Source organism: Nomia melanderi, chromosome 3 (assembly GCF_051020985.1).
Source record: "Nomia melanderi isolate GNS246 chromosome 3, iyNomMela1, whole genome shotgun sequence".
NCBI classification, from domain to species: Eukaryota; Metazoa; Arthropoda; class Insecta; order Hymenoptera; family Halictidae; genus Nomia; species Nomia melanderi.
The window spans coordinates 14,954,691-14,978,382 of NC_135001.1; the positions used below are offsets into that span (position 1 = coordinate 14,954,691).

At 35.0% G+C, this 23,692-nt stretch overlaps 1 protein-coding gene across 1 annotated transcript in view; it reads left to right on the forward strand.

The window, feature by feature from the left end:
- LOC116431716 (alkaline phosphatase) overlaps positions 1-23,692 on the forward strand; it is a 424,481-nt gene that overhangs the window by 336,767 nt on the left and 64,022 nt on the right. Inside the window, exons 4-6 of the mRNA XM_031987530.2 lie at positions 342-520; positions 9,306-9,513; positions 11,138-11,278. Coding sequence (XP_031843390.2) covers positions 342-520; positions 9,306-9,513; positions 11,138-11,278 — 528 coding nt within the window. The remainder of the gene's footprint in view (positions 1-341; positions 521-9,305; positions 9,514-11,137; positions 11,279-23,692) is intronic.

A 23,692-nucleotide genomic window follows, 5' to 3' on the forward strand; every position in this document is an offset into this window, starting at 1 on the left:
TTTTATAGTATTATATTATTTTATTCATCAACACCAATGAAATCAATTGTTACTTTCCACGATCAACAATTGAATTCAGGTAAAAGTGTTTCGGGGTTCGATTGGTAGATGCTGCAGCATATCTATCGCGCCTTTATCAAAAGATTATTACTGTTAAAATTGTTTACGTTTTATTTAAAAATGATTAACTACCGATGACAGGTTAATTACTGGTGCTTTTACCTTATTTATATTTGTTAAAATCTACTTAAAATTTTCGGCACAAGTCTGATTCGATATTCTAGGGCAAGGAGTTAAAGCTCTTCGATTAAACTCTAGATGCATCTCTTCTTTGTTTACAGGTAAATCGACAGGATTGGTAACGACCACGAGGGTAACACACGCGACCCCGGCAGCTCTTTACGCGCATGCAGCCAGCCGTTACTGGGAGGACGACGGCAAGGTGCCACCTGCTGCACGGACCTCTTGCAAGGACATCGCACGTCAGCTGCTCGAGGACGAACCCGGCCGTAACATCAACGTACGGAATTATATTTTAGCTTAACCAGCTTTCTCTACCCTCGCCCCGTAGATTCTGCACGCTCCTTATACCTGCCCCTGTGGATCGCGTGGTTCGATACGTGCCGAGATTTCTAAAGGATCCACGGGGACACTTGAATCGTGTACATAACGTCCGATTTAGAAGGGGTTGCACTATCTTAAGTATGTAGAATTGGTATTCTAGTGCAGTTCTCTTTCTTAAAGTGTAATGGAAATAAAAGAAAATTTTGGATAAAGTATTCATTTTATTAGTTTTAAGGAATATTTGTGTACTATTTGCCATTTTGAGCCATTTATGGTGGTCTTTTGGTAGAGATTTTAGAAGTGATTTTAGAATTATAAATTATTAAACAAAAATTAAAAACTCATTTCTTTTTAGACTTGAAGATTAGCCTAATTCTTTCACACTAACAATTTTAAATTAAATCTAAGGTATAGCCATGTGGAATTAGATTTTCCCGGACAGGATGATTAATTTATCTCATTTTTATAAATCATAATGTGATAACTCTGATGATAAGAATGATGAATCATACGACTGAAACTGAACACGAAGGTAGATAAGTATTACTTATTATATTTCTGTATAAAGTGTGGATATAAAATATTCGAGATTTTGAATGTGTATATATAATTTTGATAAATTCTACATTTTACTTTATTTTACTTTATATTTGTTATTATTTCCGATGTATAAAGAACACTTCATCTTTTTTCGTTTTAATACTATATATTTTATATTTTGTGGATTCAATCGTATTTTCTACCGTCTTAGAAATAAATGTACTGTTAATTTCAGATTCCTTTGCTCTCTTATCCGTTTTTTGATATGAACTACTGATCAACATTTGCAATTAAAATGTTTCTTTGGAGAGTCTAACAAAATGTTTAAGTTGTTAACTAACAATGTCTCAATTTCGAATCAAATGAATCCTTTTAAGTGAAACTCATTTCATTTGAAAATGGGAATATTATGTAATATCTTAATTCTCTGTTATTCGTTGTTTATAAGATTTTTAATAATAGTGTATTTTTTTAAATGACAAAATATATTTGGAAAATATAACATTTAAACGTGATGAAAAACAACACATATTATATAACGAATAGATTCATTATTATTAATTTATTACGCATGCTACAATGCCTTAAACAATGTGCAGGGTGATTTACGCAACTACTACGATCCATATATTTTTTGGTTAAAGTTAAAACAAAATGTGATGAAAGAAAATTGAATAGTATAAAATTGTATAGTCGAAAATAGTTTATCATTCCCGAGAATAACGCAGCGCAATAATAGTTCAACTCAAGTATTACAAAATACGGAAATCGTAAATTATTCAGTGATTTCAGTGCACCGTAACAGATGCTCTTAATTAAAGTGTGTCATAACTGTGACATTCAATCCATGTTACAAGAGAATGTTCAGTTGGGTTATATTCTCATAATTGATCGTGTCAACTGCAGGTCGACAATATCAAGCTTAAACAAGGCTAAATATTCAAATCACATCCTATACCATTTACTCCTATAAATACATAAAATTATTGCCAAATTATATTTATTTTCACATTTTGCACTTCCCAACACTGTCGGCTTTTCACTTTGGAACTTGAGTCATCGCTTCTAAATTAAACTATAGGTAAATTAATATAGCATTTTGCTAGTTTATTCGACGACATTTGAAAAACACGAAACTGCAACTGTAGGAATTTTTATAATATAATTACTATGTCATGAATAATTGTAGCAAAACTTAAACTGAAAATATTAAATATAAAAGTAAGACATACGTATCTCTAAAATGGAATATTCGAAACAACGGTTTGCAAACGGTTACAGAGTGAATGTTTAGATGTGTGTTCTTCTCAACATTTCAATAACCTTGACATATCGTGTCAAGGACATCATTCTGAACAACTTCTTCCCATATATACAATGAGCGATCTCTTTTAGTTTTCCAGTTATACACAAAAATATATGTCGCATTATATGTATGGTTTCCTTCAATTATTGAAGTTGTTTTCTGGATTGCAGTTATTAATGATTCTAATAAGAATATTCGTTTTATATTATTTTATCAAACTACAAAAGAATATTATGTGTTATGCATAATATACCACTGCAGTATAATTGATTCATAGAATTAATAGCATTTTATACATGATGTTTTGTCAATACTTTCATCGTGCGAAGCATTGAAATCAAATGTAGGGAAGAAAATTTTATAATATCGCATATTATTGATTCACGAATGCTTTGAAAGGAAAATACGTCCAGAAATAATTCTACGTGTCCATTTCGTGGCTTCACAAATATTTGATCTGGATGAGCAGTTAAAAAATAAAAAGTTGAAACCTGTTGTTTTTAATTATTTCGAAATAATTGATGACACTGATTGACTCCACGATTTGTTGACCGTATTTCGAAGCACGTGTTGTGCTACGAGGTAATATCGCAACGGACAGAAAAAAAATAGGGGAAACTTATTGAATTGGAAAGCGTTACTTGAAGCCGAGAAATTGATTTCTGCCGGACAAAGGATTTCGAGGAGGATGAAATACTCGTAAGCATTGGCTCTGTAATGTACAAATCGCTCCATTCACTATCCAGAATGTCGTCTCGAGCGTTCACGTGTCTGGTCTATGCAAGCGATTTCTCGTGAATGCAAGTTCTTGAAGAAACATTTCTGTGATAGATACAAAATGTTCGTCCTCGAATGTTCTGTAGTGAGCGAAAAATACGGTTGGCGTCCAAAACATTAATAAAACACCACATGCTTTTTCACGTCTTAATTTAACAATTCTTTTGGAGGTACGTGAACTGTTCTTGAATGTCAAATCGATTTTTAAACTTATTATTAACTGATTACCAAAGGAAAATTGGTACTATTCGATTGACTATAGTAAGAGCTTTTGACATATATGCAGAAAACGAAACATATGTTTCAATTTAAACAAATTTGTAAAGTTTAACGCTATTCTTTACCAATGTAGAGTTTGTATCTGCTATGAACGAGGAAGTTAAAGAGTTAACATGAAAGAATAAATGAAAACCGTGATATTTTTTCATGTGTAGCTCCATATCCACGTATGTCGATAGTAAAATAGCGTAGAAGTGGATATTGAAAAAATGCACAAACACGTTAGTTAAATATTTTTCGACGTTAATAACCGAATTAGCTCCAGACACATATGTTATTGAAAATAAAAATCAGTTTAGGAAAAATTACTTTTACTTCGTTTCTAGGCATTAATAAATATATACAATGTATGCGAGCTAAATTTATCACTTCTGATATTCCCTTTATAATTAAAGTACCTATTGTGTACAAATGTTCCATACAAAAATTTCCTGTTTTCACAGAAGATAGAGTAAACTAAAGCTAGTTTCATTTCGTTACAAGAAGTAAACGAGATGAGAAAACATTGTATTATGCTTATTAGCACAGACAATCATATTTGCTTAAACGGACGTTATGTTTTATTTAGGTTTACAAGTCCCATTTTGAGAGCAAATTAAACGACCTAAATACTAATTACTTGAAAGTCGCCGAAAGTTTTGCAGTTAAAATTTTCTGTATAACTTACGGCATTACTTCAAAGTAATATTCCGCTTAATTTTAGACCCTCGAAAATACTCCATTTGCTTACCAACGTCGTGCTTTTTCCTTGATATGTTACACGTTTTTTTATTTCTTAATTTTGTTTATACTGCTGCGTCATACTATACATGCTTTATTTCTCAGTATTATTTCAAATCTATTTAATCCACTTAAAATGTATTTTTAATTGAACCATTTATTTATCAAATGATTAAATTCGTGAAATAAAAGTTTAAGGAATTGATAAAATTATACCATTGGAGCAACAACTTAACGTGACACTAAACTTTAAGATAATTCTGAAAATGGAGTAATCACTTTGGTAATTAAACGGCTTAATTATCCAGAGTATTTTAATCTTCAAATAATACAATTCTATTTCATATCTCGAATTACACGATTTTGTCCAGGTTTGTTTTAATACATTATTTACCGGTTAGTAGGTTTTACACCGCCACTATTCCTATCTTATAAATTAGCATCCGAAATCTCAAATATTCAGTGTTTCATTCTTTAACATTTTATAATCGTTGACATAAATTTATATAACAAGTGTTAAGACATAATTTACTTTTATAGATCTACAATGATAATTAATAGTATTTGTTACAATAATTAATGCCAAAAATCAAGTTTTCACTAATTTTTCACTGATTTCTAAGGGGTAGTCAATGGCTCCGATATTACGAAAAAATTCTAGTTTGAAGAAATAAAATTTTATTTTCGACGTACATTTATTTGAGAATGAAATTTTCCACGATAAAACGTCAGTCTACGTTTTCAATGCACTTTACTCATTGTCCGTTGAATCCAGAATTAATTATATTCAAGTACGTCTGAAAAATGTTCGAATTCTATTTTCTAGAAAATAAAGTTCTGAATGAAGAAATTTTCTTTTTCTTTTTAACTTACTTTTTCAAGTGGACTCATCTCTTTTCGGCTCATACTCATAGATAGGTAACACCTTCTAGTATACGGGGTGGACCACGATGCGTGATCAGCTTAGATCATTCTGCTTCTAGCGATTCGATTGGAAATTTTGTTAGGTAAAATAACATGGTTCAATAAGTGCTTTAAGTTGATTGTGCCAAGTCTTTTGACAACCTTCCTTTCCAGAGTTATCAAGGTCACCTTATGTTCTTTTACAGATAAACCTACTATTTTTTTACATCCACCTTTTTGGGGATACTGAAACGAATTCAATAAGCATCATAATAAATATTTTTTTTTTAATCTAAAAATACTGAAGAAAACTCTTAGTTTGAAGAGATTTGCAAGATTCTTCAAGACTACTAAAGAGAAATAGCAAGCCACGCTGTTGTACTCTTTCTAGAGTTGTTGATAGATTAGTATTAGTCATTATTGATTTGCCCCCTCGCATTTGATAATACCGGAGGTGAACTGATAGTAGTGTTTCGTGATCTGCGTGTACTGAAAGTGACCTTGATAACTCTAGGAAAAAAGGGTTAACAAAGAATTTGGTAGAATCATGTTGAAGCTCTCCTTGAACCATATTATTTTAGCTAACAAAATTTCCGATCGAACCGCTAGCAGCCGAATAATCTAAGATGATCACGCTTTGTGGTCCACTCTGTATGTATCTACTTAATTCTCCACCAACGAGTAATGCTTTAATCCACTTGACTTCATTACAAACAGTCATAAACATTTTCACCTCCGGAGTTAGCGCTATTCTATCGCAGTGCACTCCACTAATTACACAGTTTTATACAAGATAAACAACCTACTTCCCATTTAGCGTTACCAATTGAAGTTCCCGTTTAAATGACAGTGATCCCCTTTCATTCCGTTTTCTCATACTTATACCATAATCGAGGGTCAAGTTTTACTGATCGCTTGCATCTCAACCTTCATTTCCTTGTTAAACTGCCGTTAAGATACGATTCTCCTTTTTCTCTCTGCCCAAACAATCTTACTTTGAATCAACGAAGATAAAATAATTCTTGATCTCGATCGTGAAAGGGGAGCTTCTATTTAGCGCAAGTCAATCTGTCCGGGGAGATCGCCGGTGACACGAGAGCCGATACAATCGGGATTAAAAAAAGAGAAGAAAAGAAAATGGAGAATCCGAGCCAGCGAAGCGGCTTTTGTGCAAAAGTTCTATGCAAAACTTCCTGCTCGTTAAGGTCCGTCTGGTCGGGGGTCTCAGGAGAGTTTTCCCGCGGATAGAAGGAATTAAAGGTGCACAGGGGATGACTGCCGGTGAATTGAAGCTTTCCGATTCAGTGGCCGCATCGGGCCAGCGGGATAAAATTCATTTTGCAGAAGTTGATTATGCCGAGTTTGCAACTGTATCCTTTGGAAATAATTCGATAAATAATTATGGAGACGCGACTGTAAAGCGATTTCAGTTATCCCGAAAATTCCTTCTCCGTGTTGTTCTCTTTCGATAATTAATGGAATTGTTACTCAAATATTTGTTATATTATATATTAAGTATTATATTATCTGGTCGTATCACGCTGCCACATGATTTCAGTACATTAAAGAGAGGCAAATATTTTTCACGTGATATATTACCGTCAAAACAATTTCGATTATATTTATATTTCTTTTATATTTTTTTGCTTTTCAATGAATTTGCAAATTTCCTTAGAATCACGTAAAAGTATATGTGGAAAATGTGATCTTACATGGTCAACTTGTATTTAGAAAGGAAATAGCATGGAATGAATAATTTGAACGATACGAACAAAGAAATAAATTTTATTGGTTCCAGAATAGAAGATTATTAATGCGAAAAATTATTTCATTTATACAACAGTCGAATTTTAATTAATCCCTGCGTGACTCCCTTCTTTCTGGTTCATAGTTTATATATATATATATTCATTATAATACAGAAAATAAGATATGCAATTTTTCATCTAAGGTAAATCTGTATTTAATTAATTGTTATGCGCAGTATAAACTCATATGAAACGTGTGTTCCATTAAAAAGCTTAGTAAATCTCTTCCAACATATTTTTTACATCGAGGTCATTCTTTCTCGTAGATGTAAATGTGTGCCGCTATGTCAACGAACAACATTATTTATTCGATTATTTACTCGGATTTATTCGACTCCACTGTTATATATGAAATGTTACACAACAACACCGTGCACATTTTTTCTCCTCCGCTGGAGTTAAAATGTAAAAGTATTCGATGTAGGTCGCGTGTTTGGAGTCTTCTCTTACACGCGACTTCTATTTATAGTACGAAAAAAAAGGAAGGAAGTAAAGAAACAAATCCTACAATCACTGAAATGGAAAATCTCGGAGGCAACGAAAAGAACGTTTCCCTTCGGTTGACTTTGAAATTCTACGAAATTGCTTCTGAGATCACGCTGGCTGACGGAACGCGAGCACATATATGAGAAGAACCCTCCAAAACAGTCGGTCTGAAAATGAAGAGCGTGAATGAAACTAGAGCGAACTGAAATCCACAGAAATTTGATTTTTGGACACGTATTTCCAGAGCTATCAAGAAATGTTACCCTATTTATACAAACTAATGGAAATTAAATAATTGGAATGACTCAGTTGATTGTCAAACATTGTTCCGAGGTAGAGGTTCTTTAAATTTTACATTAAGACTTTTATTCATTTCCAACTTCTAGAGCAGAAGGGAAATTTATACTTAGTAACGTGCAGTTTTACAATTTTATAATTTCCTACTGAATATTTTGCGAGGGAAACGTCAATAATATTTTTAACTCAGTGAGGGAAACCCATTTTACTACCTGTTTTCACACCCATTCCATCATAATATTCAGTCATATTTATAATAAGAATTTCAGAGGCAGTGAAATAAACATGAGTAGCAGTTACTTTCTTCAAGTTATACTGAAACAAATACTTTTTCTATTATTGATATTATATTATTAAAGTACAGATAAATGTATAATGAATTATCTTCCAAATCACAGTATAGAGTTCATAACAACGTACAATGACAATACCTTTAATCCTTATTATCATTCCGTAACACCCGTGTAACATAAATAGGAAGAGTCGGTAACACCATCGATTGATTCTTATGTAAAATATAAGTAATTACATTGTTCTAATAATGTCTTATAAGTTGTCTCCTAGTGAAAAAATATGAACATAAAAGCTGCTTCTAATGCATTGTATCCCATTGTTGAATGCAATAGTCATTGTCAGTGTTCGATAGAACCACTAAAATCAACGGATAATTTTTTTATTCTTTGACAAATTTTTCATAGCTGCGTACACATACGTTACAGTATACGTGAAAATAAAAAACTGTATAGTTTTATTCAGTCGATTCAGTCAAAATGTTATTCGATTGTCAGAATACAATGAACGTTTAATTCTCTCTCCATCACATTTCTGGATACTATAAATATTATATACACTTTATTGAACACTATTGTTACTGGCAATAATAATGAACTTGCATAAAAATTTGCAACAGCCTAATATTTTTCTGCATAGTGTAACACCGATATTACATTCAAATTTTTCCATTTAAATAACAAATTGTTACACTATGAAATTTTTTCTTATTTTTTCAGTAACGTATGGACGAAAATACATGGATAGTAATTTTTGTAAACCTAATAAGAAAATCATGATACTAAGAATTAACTCCTTAGTCCATGATTTTTTTCATAACTGTGCTTCATAACACTACTTCATCGTTAATAATATATGAAACAAAGAAGTTCTATATCTACGTTTACTCCATGGGTTAACGATTTAAAATAGAGAAGTAATATTTTTACTATAAAAAGTAAATGAAATTTAGTTTAAAATTTTCATGACGAGTCTGACACCATATAATAGCATAAGGGGTCAAATCACGAAGATTCTATCTTCTCTACCAAAATTCAACATGCGTTAGTAAAAGTCTCAGAAGACTCGCGAGGAGAATGTGTCACTTCCTAAATGAAATGAAATAATTTCAAAACATTGTCAGCAATTTAAATAGAGAAACTAACCAGAGGATTGCGACATCGAATTGATTTTCCGTTCTTTTAGAGAGAGCCGGAGATTAATTCGTCGAATCCAATCCGTATCTAAAATCGATTCATCCTCAAACGCTTGCCAATTATCCAACTTTATTACTCGAAATCCAGTTTCATCCGAGGAGATAAAATACTCGCGAATAAAGTTACCGATCGTTCCAGGTGATCCTCGGCGGAGGCAGGCGTCATTTCGTGCCGAAAGTGGTCCAGGACCCTGAGGAACCGGAGAAAGACGGCCGACGATTGGACGGGAGGAATCTGATCGAGGAATGGTCCAGGAACCACCGGTTGCGGAACGTGGCCGCGAAATACGTCGCTAACAAGGAGCAGTTCGTGAACGTCGATCCTCGGAAAGTGAACCATCTACTCGGTAAGGAGCAGATATACGTTCTTCTTTTCTACCGTCGTGTTCATTATCCTCGAACGCGGGCGTAACCCGCAAAGCGGTCAAATGCCGGAGTGTCCCAAACGGCGCGCGATAAAGTTTTCCGGAATGTTTGACGATTCATCCTTGAGAAACGAGAATTGGATTGCCTTTTTTTTATCTTTTAACCCTTACACTTCCAGAATTGTTTCACTTTCGGAGAAAAATAAGTTAAAGTGAATAACTAAACGTAAATTCTAACCGAAGTAAACGTTGATAAATACGCCTCTCATTGGTCAATTCGGTCAACTTTTTTAATTCTCAAATACTTTATTGTCTTACCTTCTTGTATTTAAAATGAATTTCCTTATTATTGAATTTAATACCACGAAATAATAAAAATTCCTTTGGCCATGCAAAAATTGTAATAATAATAAAGATTAAAGAAATTAAAATAACCCTCAGATATTTTTGTGAAAGTAGTGTAGAAGATTAAATAATGATTTTAACGCGAGTACGCATCTCTCAAAGATATGTGATTATCGTTTCAAATGAACCGAACCGCCCCGTATGAGTACACAGTTCTGTTTGCTATAAAGCATTTGTGGGTAACTACTCATCTGCTGAACAAATATAATGAATCTGCACGATTAAATAAATATTGAAACTGTAATATATAAGCGTGTACAGTTAATCTGATATTCAAATAATGATAAATATAAATGATAAACTAATCTCGAAATAGTAGCTATCGTATTAAAATTCTAATAACACACTGCATATTCTTTTCTATTCCATTAACGAAGTTATTCAATTGAACACACTTAATAATAGTGCGATGTCAATAAATGCTTGTTTATAAATAATAATGATACAGATTATCTAGTTATAACACGGATTAAATAATCTAGTTTGTGCACCATGACGTTCGACAATTATTCACTGCATATGATTGCGTTAATCCTTGAATACAATTAGCTCTTAGTTAGATTGCCCTAATTATGATCGGCGTGACGTTCGAATTAGAGATTACGTACATACTATCGATTATTATAGAACCATCGATTCCCTTTAGAACTAGATGATAAGGAATTCTAACGGTCTGTAATTTAGTCATTGAAACATTCGCTAATTGAAGGCCACACGAAGGTCTTCAGCATTAGTTTCCTCGAACTGTTAAAATTAAGAATTTTTTCTTTTTTTAGAGAGTCAATGTTTTCTTTCAATATTTAGACTTGATTCGTACTAGCGATCAACGGTACGATTAGATCAAGTTGTATCATAGCTGCCCATGATCATTGGCAATACTACTAAACACGTAGAGCGAGAAATATTGGTCAAACGCACTTGACTACCGCGCTGCGTAGAGACGACGTAACTTTGAAACGACGTAAATTGGGAGGAGATAACTCGAGGCCCCACTGTATCGCAGCTGCGCTGTAAACGCAGCTTTAGAATCGCGTTAGCCAAAATCATTAGAATATTCCGTCCTGAAATATTCTTCGTAATTCACTTACGATGCGATTCGAGCGTGGCGGAACTCGATCAGGGATGGGAGACGGGAATCGATAAAAGTTATCCAACTGAAAGTTTCGTGGCTCACCGTTTCAACGTCGCTCGATGATTTCAGGACTGTTTTCCTATTCCCATATGGACTTCGACGTCGACCGAAACACGAACGGGTCCGGCGACCCTTCTCTCGCTGAAATGACTATAAAGGCGCTTCGTGTACTGGCGAAGAATCCCGAAGGATATTTCCTCTTCGTTGAAGGTATGTTGTAGAAAAGAATGGACCCGTATCCTCGCGACGAGCACTGCATCCCTTAGAACTTAAAACTGCGATTCACTGCATGCAATGATTTATCGTCTTACTCTGTACTCCCAGAAGAAAATGGTGCACGAAATTTAAAAAAAAAAGCTGGAAAAATATCAATCGTTCGATCTAGAATATGTTCTTCACGGTTAAACGAACAGAAGTCACTTTATCGTTAAGAATTTTCCAACGCAGAAAGAATATTTATGTTTTTCTGTACCACAAGTAATCGTATTCATCTGTTACTTGTTATTGTATTTGCTATAGGAACGATATTTTTATAACGAAATACGAACGACAGCTTTCATTTTATTAGAGAGGATATTATCTTTTTATCGGAAGTTTGAATTGTTGTTAGAAGACAGTTATTACAAGTTAAAACGGTTGCGTTAGGCGTGGACACTCCGAAACCGATGAATTATAGCTACCGACTGAAATGGAACGCTTCGAGAAGGTACGCGATGTATTTTCAGCCCAGCGGAAACCACTTCCCTGTTTTTCTTGCGGTCCTCGAGACACTTGTCTTATTTATTGTATCAGAACTAGTGGTACGGTTTCCTTCTTGTAAAAGATTTGATTAATAACATGGATCATTTGTCCAGCATATTTTCCTTTCCTTGTGTAAATCAACTGTAATAAATGAAATTTATATTTAGTTGATAAATGTAGAAGCGCTTCGAAAAATAGATAATCAGTTTTTGAGGTCTTATATGTTGAGCTTGCAAATAAGAAATCTATTATTCCCTTAAACAAGTATTGTTTCTTACAAATGGAATGAAAATTTTCTTAGGGATCATGATTTTGCTAAACGATGATGTTTTAAACGCAACCGACATGCAAAAATACATGAGGAATGTACTGCGAAATTACTTTTGCGTAGTGAAAGCTCTTAACCTTTTGAGTCCTGTGATCATTCAAGTCGGTGAAACTGAAGAATTACAATTTCAATTTAATTATAACTTAATTAATTGTACCGATTAACATAATCCATCGATCTTCAGATGAGCAAACAAATATTCAGTTCACATCCAACGTTTCGGCTAAGAGTATTTAGCACTCAAAGGATAAAACAGACTATGGTCAGGTTTAAGCAATCAACTACAATCTCTTTTCTACGCAGCAATTAATGCATGGCTTAAAATTCTTTTAATAACTACAACAACGTATGAAAACAAAAATTACCGGCTTCCGGATGACATGATTTTCAAAAGAAAAAAGTAATTACTAACTTCATAATCTAAGACAAACATGTCAATACCATACTTACAAGATAAGCGTCGCTTTACATGAACGCTCGAGAAATCGAGGTTCATTCCTTATGTGTTCTTTGTAACTTGTTAAATATGTTAATATTCTATTTTTCACCTTACATATCATTTTCACGCTTAATACATTCTTAAAATAGTTACTTTCCCCTGGCTTATCCCGTACAACCTACTTTCATTCTTTGAAAAATTGGAACACGCTACCAAACTTCGACCACCGGTTTTCCTGCCATCCCGCATATTCCCGTTCAATTGCGCTACAATTTTTCACACTGAAAAGAACAATTTGCCCCCGGGGACACTCCCAAAAATCCCAAAAGGATTCTCCGCGCTTGAATGTTCAGGAATTTTCAAAAGTGCGTCATAATCGTGTGATTCAAACATTTCCGGCAGGAATACGATTGAACTTAATGCGCCCAGGAGTGTTCCCTTTGTGCATAGGGAAAGTCGAGTTCCCTGCGCGAAAATTGAGTCAGCGTTCCGTACTTTATGGAGTTTATAGCTTTACCGTACCCCCACGGTAACCAGTATGTACCATCCCAGGCGCCTTCGTCCCCGGGAAAAAGACGTTTCCTGGGCTAGCGAGAAAATACATCTCTTTTTTTTCCAGCTCGCTTCGAAAAACCGCTGATCCAGCCATTTTCACGATCTCCTACGGATCTTCCGTCCCGAGTATATAATATATTTCGGCGGCCGCGCGCAGAATAATAACTGTCTCGTTACGTCGGTCCGTTCGTATTAAAACAGAAACGAAATTCTTTTCCCTAGAATGAAGGTTGAATGAAAAAAAAGAGATATATTGAGAAAGACTGAGTGAAACAGAGAAACGAGCGGGAATGATTCGCGGAATTCGGTCCGGCTGCGATTTTTGCAGACAGTTCGAATGGAAGAGGGCGGAAAAAGGGAAGAGAACGCATTTTCCAATTAACCCGGAATGCGTGCACGGACCAACGTTGAAAATATTCACGCCTCGGTGAGGATGAAACGGGTTAGAAAAATTGTACCTGGAAGATAGTAAATTGTTGCAATATTTGTTGGCCATACCTTGCGCGATATTCCTTTCCAGGCGCGCTGTCGCATTCCGCGCGAAGCGTTATAACTTTCATCCGTTGTAAACCAATCTCCTTGTCGGCTCGCGAAACCGTGATTAATCCTCCACCGTGAATGAAACGAACCAATTGCACTTCGTGATATCCGTGCGTTCCGTGTAGGTGCATCGATAACGTTTACAGTCCGGTTGTAAACGTTAACTTCAACGTCATCGTAATATTTTAGAAACGCGGCGTGCAAAGTAGATTAACAGATACAGGTATAATTTTAATTTCGGATTCTGAATGCTGGTACTTGGATTTGGAATATTGCTGTCTGTAAATTGACAAGGCAGGGCTGTATTATTGAAATAAAGGATTGGTTGAGTCAATCACTCAGTTTCAAAGGCTACTCAGTCAGAAAAGAATTGCAAGGAAAACTATTTTCGCCACAACGAAATACAGCGTACAGTGATAAGTCAAATTATCGAAAAATAGAATTTATGAAAACTGATTAAGAAGAAATAATTTTAAAAAGTGTTATAATTATCCCACGCCTGCAATTATTTTCGCATAGAAAGAACCATTCGCGTTTATAAACACGAAGCAAATCAAATTAAATTTGAAAAATTAATTAGAATATACTGTCACGATTCTATGTCTATGAATCTCTCTGTACGTTGAATCTAAGCCCATCATCAATTTAAGCCTCGAATTCCCAGTTGCAGCAGCCAACATAATCCTACATCCGATATCCGGACGTTTGACCAGATAATTTAATAATCATAGGTAGATGCAACTGGATAAACCCTTGAAAGACGTATCAGTGTTACCTGGCGTTATTTGATTGATTATTCAGTTGCATTAATGATCCCCTGTCAATCATAATAATTCCGAATGCATCCAAACGTCACGTAGGTTATTCTCAATATTGTTCAGATAGATATGTCTATCTAGGAGAATCGAAAAGTCATGTAGATACATTTCGAAGTTATTTCAATTGAAGAAGTGTGTTTTTTACCAAATTTATAATAATTGTTCCTTCTGCAAAAATAAGTAGGACAAACAGCCACACAGCGTTGGATTATCAAAAATGAATAGACGGATAATTTGGAGCAGGATGTTTAAAGATAAGATTTGCAATAAAATGATGATAATTAAAAATGTATGATATCGATTTTCTACTATACTTTTTTCTTTACTGTTACGCTGTTTTACCGTATATATGCAAATCAAAATTTTGATTGTAATTGCACACCGCTGACTTCTAGCATTTTTAATAAGTTATTATACCACTAAAGATGCACGTAACTAATTGGTTGAGGTTTTTGTCATCGTTTCGTTTGAATTTCATTTAATTGAACAATAAATTGTTGCCATAACATGAATATTCGTGTTAGAATTTAGGCGATCGTGTGAAATCAAAGCGACTCGTGAAAAATGAAAATAAATTCTTTTTTAATTCGTGTGAAGTCAAAAACATCGTGTGAAAAGGGAAGAACATTGTAACTCGCATAAATAAATCAAAATCGTGTAAAAACAAAATTGAGTGTACTTAACGATATAAAGAACGAAGAAATGCAAAAAAAAGAATGAATTGTTTGACTTTCCATATTTCCGAAACAGCCTAAACCGTAAGATTCTCTTAACTTCAAAAGCAGAAATTTGTATGTACCTCGGTAACGAGTTTCCGACCAAGAAATCCGTTGAGCCTGTGGCGCAAACGCGAGTTATCCGTACCGAAATTCGGATTTTAATCCGAATAACCAGGTGCAGAACGAAGGGGATGATAGGAGACGGAGGGAGGAGTGGTGCGAGGCTGGTAGGGTCTGACGAGTTACGTTCTCCGCGGCGTTAATGCGTCCGCCGTACTTTACACCGGCAATCGCGAGCGCCTGTTAAAGTCCTCGTAAACCTTTTACACGCGTTTCGCCCCGTTCCGGCTACGTGGATTCGAGGCGAGAAATTTCCGCGATCCACCCGGATGGTTTTCCGGTACTTCGGAACACTTTTCGGGAGGGAAACTATGCGGAACGATGCGTGAACCACGCGGTCGACGTGAATAGAAAAAAGAAGTAGGGGAGAAACGTGCCTGTTCTGCGAGCAACAGAAAAATAAGGTTTCCGTCCGGTAGAATCGCATGCTTTCGGCTCCTCGCGCCGCGCGAACTTGAAACAGTGAATTTTCGTCATTATCTCGACGCCGTTGCTTCCGGCTGTTTCGAGCAGTTTACGGTAAAAGGAAAATGGCGCTGAATTAATAAAGAACTTGACGACGGAAGAGATTAAGGGTCTAAGTATTAGAATTTCGCACCGAGCGAGATCATTGGGTGAGACGAGCCGGGTATTAGAATCTATCGACCGAAATATTCAGAATTGATTGTCGTGTAGAATCTTCTCTTTTTAGGAGAAATGAAGGTTGGACGTGAAACGGGGGTGTACCGTAAATCAGAGTGATTTTAATGGAATATCTGTTATGTAATACGAGAAATTAGGCGGGAAATCTGGAGCAAAGAGAGTTTTTAAAACGAGCATATGTGAAATACATCTGAGGACATGGAATTTCGGTTTGTTGTTGCGAATAGATTAAATGAAGAGTGAAAGGAGAATATCCTGTTAATAAGACACTCATGAGATGCTGCGAGGTGAACGAGAATTTACAGAGAGAAGAATTGACTGAATACTCGACGGTGCAAGTTGTAAAGGGAAATAAATCATTAAAAAACTACTGTCGGTATGTGTGGTACTTTGAATAAAAGAGATAGTAAACGGGAAACAGGATGAATGTTTTATGAATGATAACCGAGGAACAGGTTTTAGCAACGAGCCAGTGAGGTAATATCAGAGATGTGGTGAAAGTTTGTGGATGAACGCAATGGGAGCTCATTCTGCATTAGTTATAAGTATTTAATAAACACTAGTTAGCTTCAGTAATAATCTGCTGGGTTGAAAAACTATTTGCTAAAATAGCATTGAAGCCTAGAAAATGAATGTTTGTCAATAATTATCTTTTTGTGTTTATAGTGGTAGTTGTTTTGTGCATTCTTTATTACATTTTTTAATAATAATCTATTATTGTTATTATTCTATTACTAATTTTGAATATTGCAAACGTTATTAATATCCCTTAACGCCTAACGTTCTACACTATTGTAAAAATTTACGTTTTCCGACGACTTAATGCTACTGTACAAAGTTCTAACAGACCTAGCTGCCATAAGAGTTGAGAAAACTTAGAAAATTTGTGAAAGTATCGTAAAATCGGAGGGACTTGGAATATTTCAGCAAACTACCAGAAGAAATGATACTCGGAAAAATTTCAAAGTTCCGTTCGGTCTAGTAACTTATTAAAATATTCCAAGTCCCATCGAATTCAATATCTATATTTTGAACAATTTCTGAGTCTGATCCCAGTCCATATCCGGCGCTAAAACCTATCTATTCCGTGTTCTCAGCAAAATTTTGAAGTTTCCCCTATACCGTGAAGTATTCAAACTTTCATTAACTTGTTTGAATAATTTTAAAATGGATTGAACTTTGAAAAATTCTTATCCCATAAATAGAGTACATAAACATTGAACATCTTAAAGTCCTGTTATTACTTAATATTAATTATTATTCTCATCAATTTTAACATTTTTATTTCTTATTTTTACTTATATTCACATTTTGTTTTATGGTTCCCAATTTTTCTAAAGGTCTTTTATTCTCGCATCGAGAACTACATAAATTGTGAGATGCGTAATATCCAAGCAACGATTTGTATTCATTTTTTCTAGTAAGAGAAAAAAGCACGACCGTTTGAAAAGTTTCATTGGGTAGCAAAGTGGTTAAACTTTTTCGGTGTAATAGTACTTCGATTTCAGTTATAAAAAGTTACAATTTATAATTCTCTATGGGCACCGCCAAATGTAAATCCCAGGAAAAAGCATTAAAGTTTCGTGATAGAATTCTGTTGTCAGATTTAAAGTTAATATCTTTCTTCTACGAACTTCGTATTTAGGAATAGACACTTCACATTGAAATAAGTCAGTCGTATTTTTAATATCTTGCCACTGTAAATCAATTTTTATGTCAAATTTATTTTCATTTGACTTTCGAATAATCATACATTATTGTAGTATAACGCAAAGAGCTTATAGTGGATCTACGTTTTCAATAAAATTATTATTCCTTTTAACAATAATAGTAAAAAATGATCGCCAATACAATAATAATATTTACGTATATGCAAAAAGTTCATATGGTATTTAACGTAGAGAAAGTGATCAAATATTTGCAGATTATGAGTACGTTCTTTTCACTTTATATCTGCATATTAAGTACATGGACCGTTTATTTTGAAAGTGGTGTAAGTCCATTTTTTAAAAAAATGAGATATCACGTAATTTATGCTTAATTTAATTTAAAACTTTTTATGTATAACTAGTTAGGTAGGTTAGGTAGGTTAGGTAGGTTAGTTTAAGTAGATAGATAGGTTAGGTAGGTAGGTAGGTAGGTTAGGTAGGTAGGTAGGTAGGTAGGTAGGTAGGTAGGTAGGTAGGTAGGTAGGTAGGTAGGTAGGTAGGTAGGTAGGTATGTAGGTAGGTAGGTAGGTAGGTAGGTAGGTAGGTTAGGTAGGTAGGTAGGTAGGAAGGTTAGGTAGGTAGGTAGGTAGGTAGGTAGGTAGGTAGGTAGGTAGGTATCTGGCAAAAGTATTAAGGAAATACGACTGTAATATAATTTAACATTAAAACCGCTTCTACCAAAGTGGATTTTTAGTATGATTTATAAGCAGAAATTAAGAACAACTGCGATTAATATCTGCATCCTCGGCGAAGAAATCAAAAGCAGTCGCGTAAACTGGTTCCTTTTCTCTGTTTTTGCTTCCTGTTCCCGTTCTGTCGACTTTTAGCTGCCGACATTTTCCTGCCGGTATTCCTAAATATGTTGACGGAAGTGGCCTCTCGACGTGGCACAAGCTACCGTAAGATATCGTGGAACGAACAATGGAAGAAGCAATATCCTCGGCTAGATTTTTTGTTCAAGCGATTCGCAACCGTGAACTCTTGAACATCGTTTGCTTTTGGACGACATAATTTCCTCGAGGTTGCTTATTTATATTCGCTAATAAATTCGTGAAATTTTTCCGGGTTAAATCTATTCGTTGATATAAATTTTCCAGAATTTCAAATAATCCTCCAAACCATGCGAAACAATTCGTTTCTACATTTGAACGAGAGCGATTAAAAAAAATTGCGGAAATTTTTTCACGGAACATTGTTCTCGCGAATAATTACACTTTTTTATGATTCGTTTGCATCGACGAAAGTTGAACGACCGAAACGTATCGACAAACGTTATACGTACTTTTTGTTTCCTGCACGAAAAACTACTGTAACGGAACAAAAGAAAAAATTGCTCGATTTCTGTTCCTCCTAAGTTTATTCTGAAGCTTGTATATCCCTGTTCGGCATTATATTAATACTTTTGAAAATTTTCTCTCCGTAATGAACACAGAGTTAATTACTGGTTTTAAAGTTTCTTGATTTAATTGAATTATACAGACAGAGTATAATTTTCAGTTTGCATATCTCGCTCATTATAAAAATAACTTTGAAATATATGTAAATCCTTGTAAGAAAAGATTTCAATTATCACACTGTTAATTCGATATTAATTCTAAAATACCAGATGTTGCAAACGATATAAATCGAAAACATATAGTCAAGCATTAAAACTTATGATAAATTAGTAATAGTTGAATTATTGTATTTTTTTTTTGGTACATAATAACTTTTTCTCCCGTGTAATATATATGACTAAAAATATTAACAAAATATTTGCAACTAGTATTAGTAACGTACAGAATATTCGCAAAGTCACTCCTTGGTTTCAAATGATTACAAAATCAAAATTTATTGGAATATTCTTTCACCTTTGTGGTTACAGTTTCATCAGTTCATAAAATTTCATGTGGTATCTATTACCTGTTACTGTAAATGCGATAATGGAACTCCGAACGGACTCCCCAAAGCATATTCGGTATGATCGCGTTTATAGCTTCAGTGATGCTATCCTGCAGATCATCCGTAGTTGCAAGTAGAGGAGGTACGTATGTACACTCTGTCCTTCACGTACCTCCAAAGGAAAACGTCGCAAACAAGTGACCTCGGGGGCCACTTGAGGAACACCTAGTCATTTTTTCTATTTCCTTCAAATGAATTTCACTGCTCGCTAGATAGAAAGATATAAAGATTTCGAATTAATGTAGTTGCTGTCGTTTCATTTATAAACATATCCCAAGAAATTTTGTATTTGTACACGTTTGAAATTAAAGAGTATTTTTGTGGGAATCCAGTATTATTATATTTATTAATATTCAATATGTAACAATGTAATAACTTTCAAACACGTTTAAGATTCTTTTGAAATAGTAGAATGTACACTTAATAGGACACTATACAAATCACTCAAAAATCTTCTAATTTACTCATCGAGTTATCATGTAACACATATGTTACAATTAATAACTAATAATAATGAATTATAATTAATAATGATTAACATTATTAATAACATTGTAATATTATCATTAAATTAATCCAAGAATATTTCACAAAAGCTTTTTCTTGAGCATTCAGAAATAGAAGTTAGATCACACTATTATTCTGAGCCACTCAATATCAGGAATGTATAAAAAATATAACACAAAAGTACAACCTTGGAAAATCAATCACCACCAATACAAAATATCGGAAACATATCGATTTTCTTTCAGTAAGTGTTTGAACACTTTTGCCATCTAACTAATTACGTAAAGGAGGTTCCAGTGTACACGAATAACTCTTCGAAACCAACTAATAAGCACCGTAGGGACTTGTATATATTCCCTCAGCATTCAGACACTAATTCGACATCAGGAATTGCTAGCCGGAAACGCAGCTATGTTCGTGAAACATGATTAAAGTTTGAAACTCGATAACCAAAGGGCCAAGTCGCTGACTCGATCTTAGCGGACTTGTGATAAAGAGGGGGGTCCGTGAAGGGTGAGCAGTGTGTCTGAGCGTTTGCCCCGGTCCTAGAACCGGCGACCTCCGTATCGTGCCAAAATCTGTCACCCGGTGATGCATTTTCCAGTTCCCGTCCGGGGAGCAACAGTTGTCGCGCCACGGGAACTTTGACCACCGGATATAGATTTCAACGGCGACTACTAACTGTGCGTGTCGGCACTGCATGTACACGAATGAAACATGACCACCTTAAAAGACTTTTGACAGATATACAAGGTGTCCTTGAAGCTTGATAACCTCGAGAATTCGTTTATCAGGAATAGCGATTTATGAAAGCTTTTTGAATCGAATACTACTTTGAATCAACTTCTTCCGAGTAATATTTCGAATCATTTTTTACAAACCTAAACTGATAGAACATATATTAACTTTATATTATTTAGCAAATCAATAGGTACATTTATTAATTCCTCAGAAAATCATCACTAAACAAAAAATCCAAAACATCATTTGGGTTTGATAAGTCTATCGCTAACCTAACCAGTTTTCCATGTCTTTGCTCCGCAAAACACAGAGAAAAAGGAAAAAGAGCCAACAGGAAAAGAGAATTTCCTGAAGTAGCCGAAGTAATATTGCTTTTCTCGAAATTCAACTCCATCCTGTGAAATCACGTTCCTATATGGCTGGGACGCCGAACGCCATTTCGGTGCACGCTGCCTTTGAAAAGCGAGCCCTTTCAAGTGGGCCGTGTGTTCGGCGCCGCGTGCGGTGTACACGCGGAGAACGCGGCGTAACGTGTCGCGAGCAGACATAATGTTCGCCGGCGAACTCGGCCGTCCTGGCGAGCGCGACCGTGCTGCCACCTGGTCGATTCGAGCAATCAGGGACATGGTCGGACCTTTTAGCATAATGTCTAAGGCCGCGTACAGACTTGTCATGACCTGTGACAGTAAAATTCCATTTATCTGAACGGATTTTCCGTATGTATGGCATTAGGTGAACTATAACTGAACTCCTATTATCTGGACTATTGCCTAGTATCATTACAGTTACATAAAGAGTGCATGTATTAAATGTTAAACTTTATTGTCAGGGATTTCTCAAGTGAAAGAGATACGTGAGAAACAAAAATAGAATATTCTCCATCATTTCTTGCAACGTTTATCCATTTTTATACGCGAATTCCACGATAAAATCAGTACCTGGCTTTTGACTCTATCGATTCATCTCTTCATTTTTTATTTCGTCAATATCTTGAAACTGTGTATCTGTGAGAGCTTGCTGCATAGATAATACTATATATTTTATTTTGTTATATTTCTTATTTAAATAAATTAATTCATTCACGATAGTTTATTTAATTATTAAAGGCGTTCGGATACCTGCATTTGAAATTCAGTCAAGATCAGATCGAAAAATACTACATTTAGATAATATTGTCATTATAAAGACTATCACCGCTACACGCTGCTGATAGCTAAAGTGTCAAACACAGAAACGTCGTCTGCATTTGTGCAGGATTACTTATCGCCTAACAGTTCGCAACAACGGAACGAAGTGCGGTAGCAAGTCTGGATGCGGCCTAAGGTGATGCTCACCGGATGCCCCATTTCTCCGCAAGCAAGTAGCCTGATTACTCGAAACGGTCGCGGGCTAAAGGGAAACGGATGCGGATGCGACTCGGGAATGGATTCCCATCTCTCTCTCTCTCTCTCTCTCTCTCTCTCTCTCTCTCTCTCTCTGCGGCTCGCTGCACGCGTGCATCCACGCATTCAGGTTTCGCGCATTGATCCGGCTATCCGGATAGCCTTTAACCAGCACAACCATCAAACTTCAAGTCGTACGACTTCTCCAAGGAGTTTCGCCAACCCATTCGGACCGTGGTCGTTCGGTGGCTCGATAATTGAATCCGGGATTCTTGCGGGTCGTTCTGAATAATTAGCGTTAACTGTTACGGTTGCGCAGCTTTCTTGAACGCCCCAACCCTTAGTTCTAATGCTGATGACGCTCGTTTCGCGCGCCAACTTGTAATATCCCGCGCTCTGGTTTTCTTTAGGTTCTTTTTTTAAGACACCTGTGCTAAGTACGTAGAAACGTAACGGAAAGCGATTTACTTTGTTATTAATGTGGAGAAACGGAAATAAATTCAATTATGAATTTTTTTATGTTTCTTTTTCATAGTTTTCTATGGGTCGTTACATTGTTTTCTTTTATTAATTGAAATCGTTAACTGCTATGGTACTGTAATGGTTACTGTATTCGTTAATAGATGTGAGGTTTGTTTCATTAATACCATTTTCGTTCCGCATTTTTCTTTGTTGTGCTAATTATTGTAATTTAAGAAAAGTTATGTCGTTCTACATCTTAGTGAAATAATTAAAACTGTTATAATGTTCGGTACATGAGAAATTTTAAGACACGAAGGGTATAGCCAGATGTGGGCGGTGAAAGTGCTCCCGATCCCAATAGATTTGTACCAGTATCATTCAACAGACCTTTCGAAGGAAACATTTTCTGTCAAGCTTCAAACCATCACCACTCCTAGCAAAGTAGTTACGGGTGAAAAATAATTTATGGTTTATTTCCAATGTGAAAATTCAAATTAAATATATTAATTCATTTAATGCATGTGAACGTATTTAGAACTGGATGTGATTACAGTTTAAGAAATAAAATATACCCATCGCTTACGCGAAAACAAATATACTGCCTCTATTTAAAACAATAAACGTGTCTTGTATATCTCGATAAAACAGTAAAACAACATAAAACTCATATTACTATTGAATGTTCCCTTCGTAACAGTGTAACTTTTGTTCGAAACATTTTTCCGTACAGTACATATTTTATGAGTTATTTAGAATCGTCACGTTGTGTGAAACTCTGTATATCCTTAGCTTTTAAACCGATGAATTCCTAAACGTGAAACTTAAAATTTAGTCTTCATTTATCAAATACTATCAACATATGTAAACAGAGTTTAAAAAAAATAGTGCCTCAAAGTAAAGTCCAGCCAACATATTTGCCAGAAAGGCTAGTGTCTTGAGAAGTTATGATATGATTTGGTGACTTATTATCGAGTCACAAA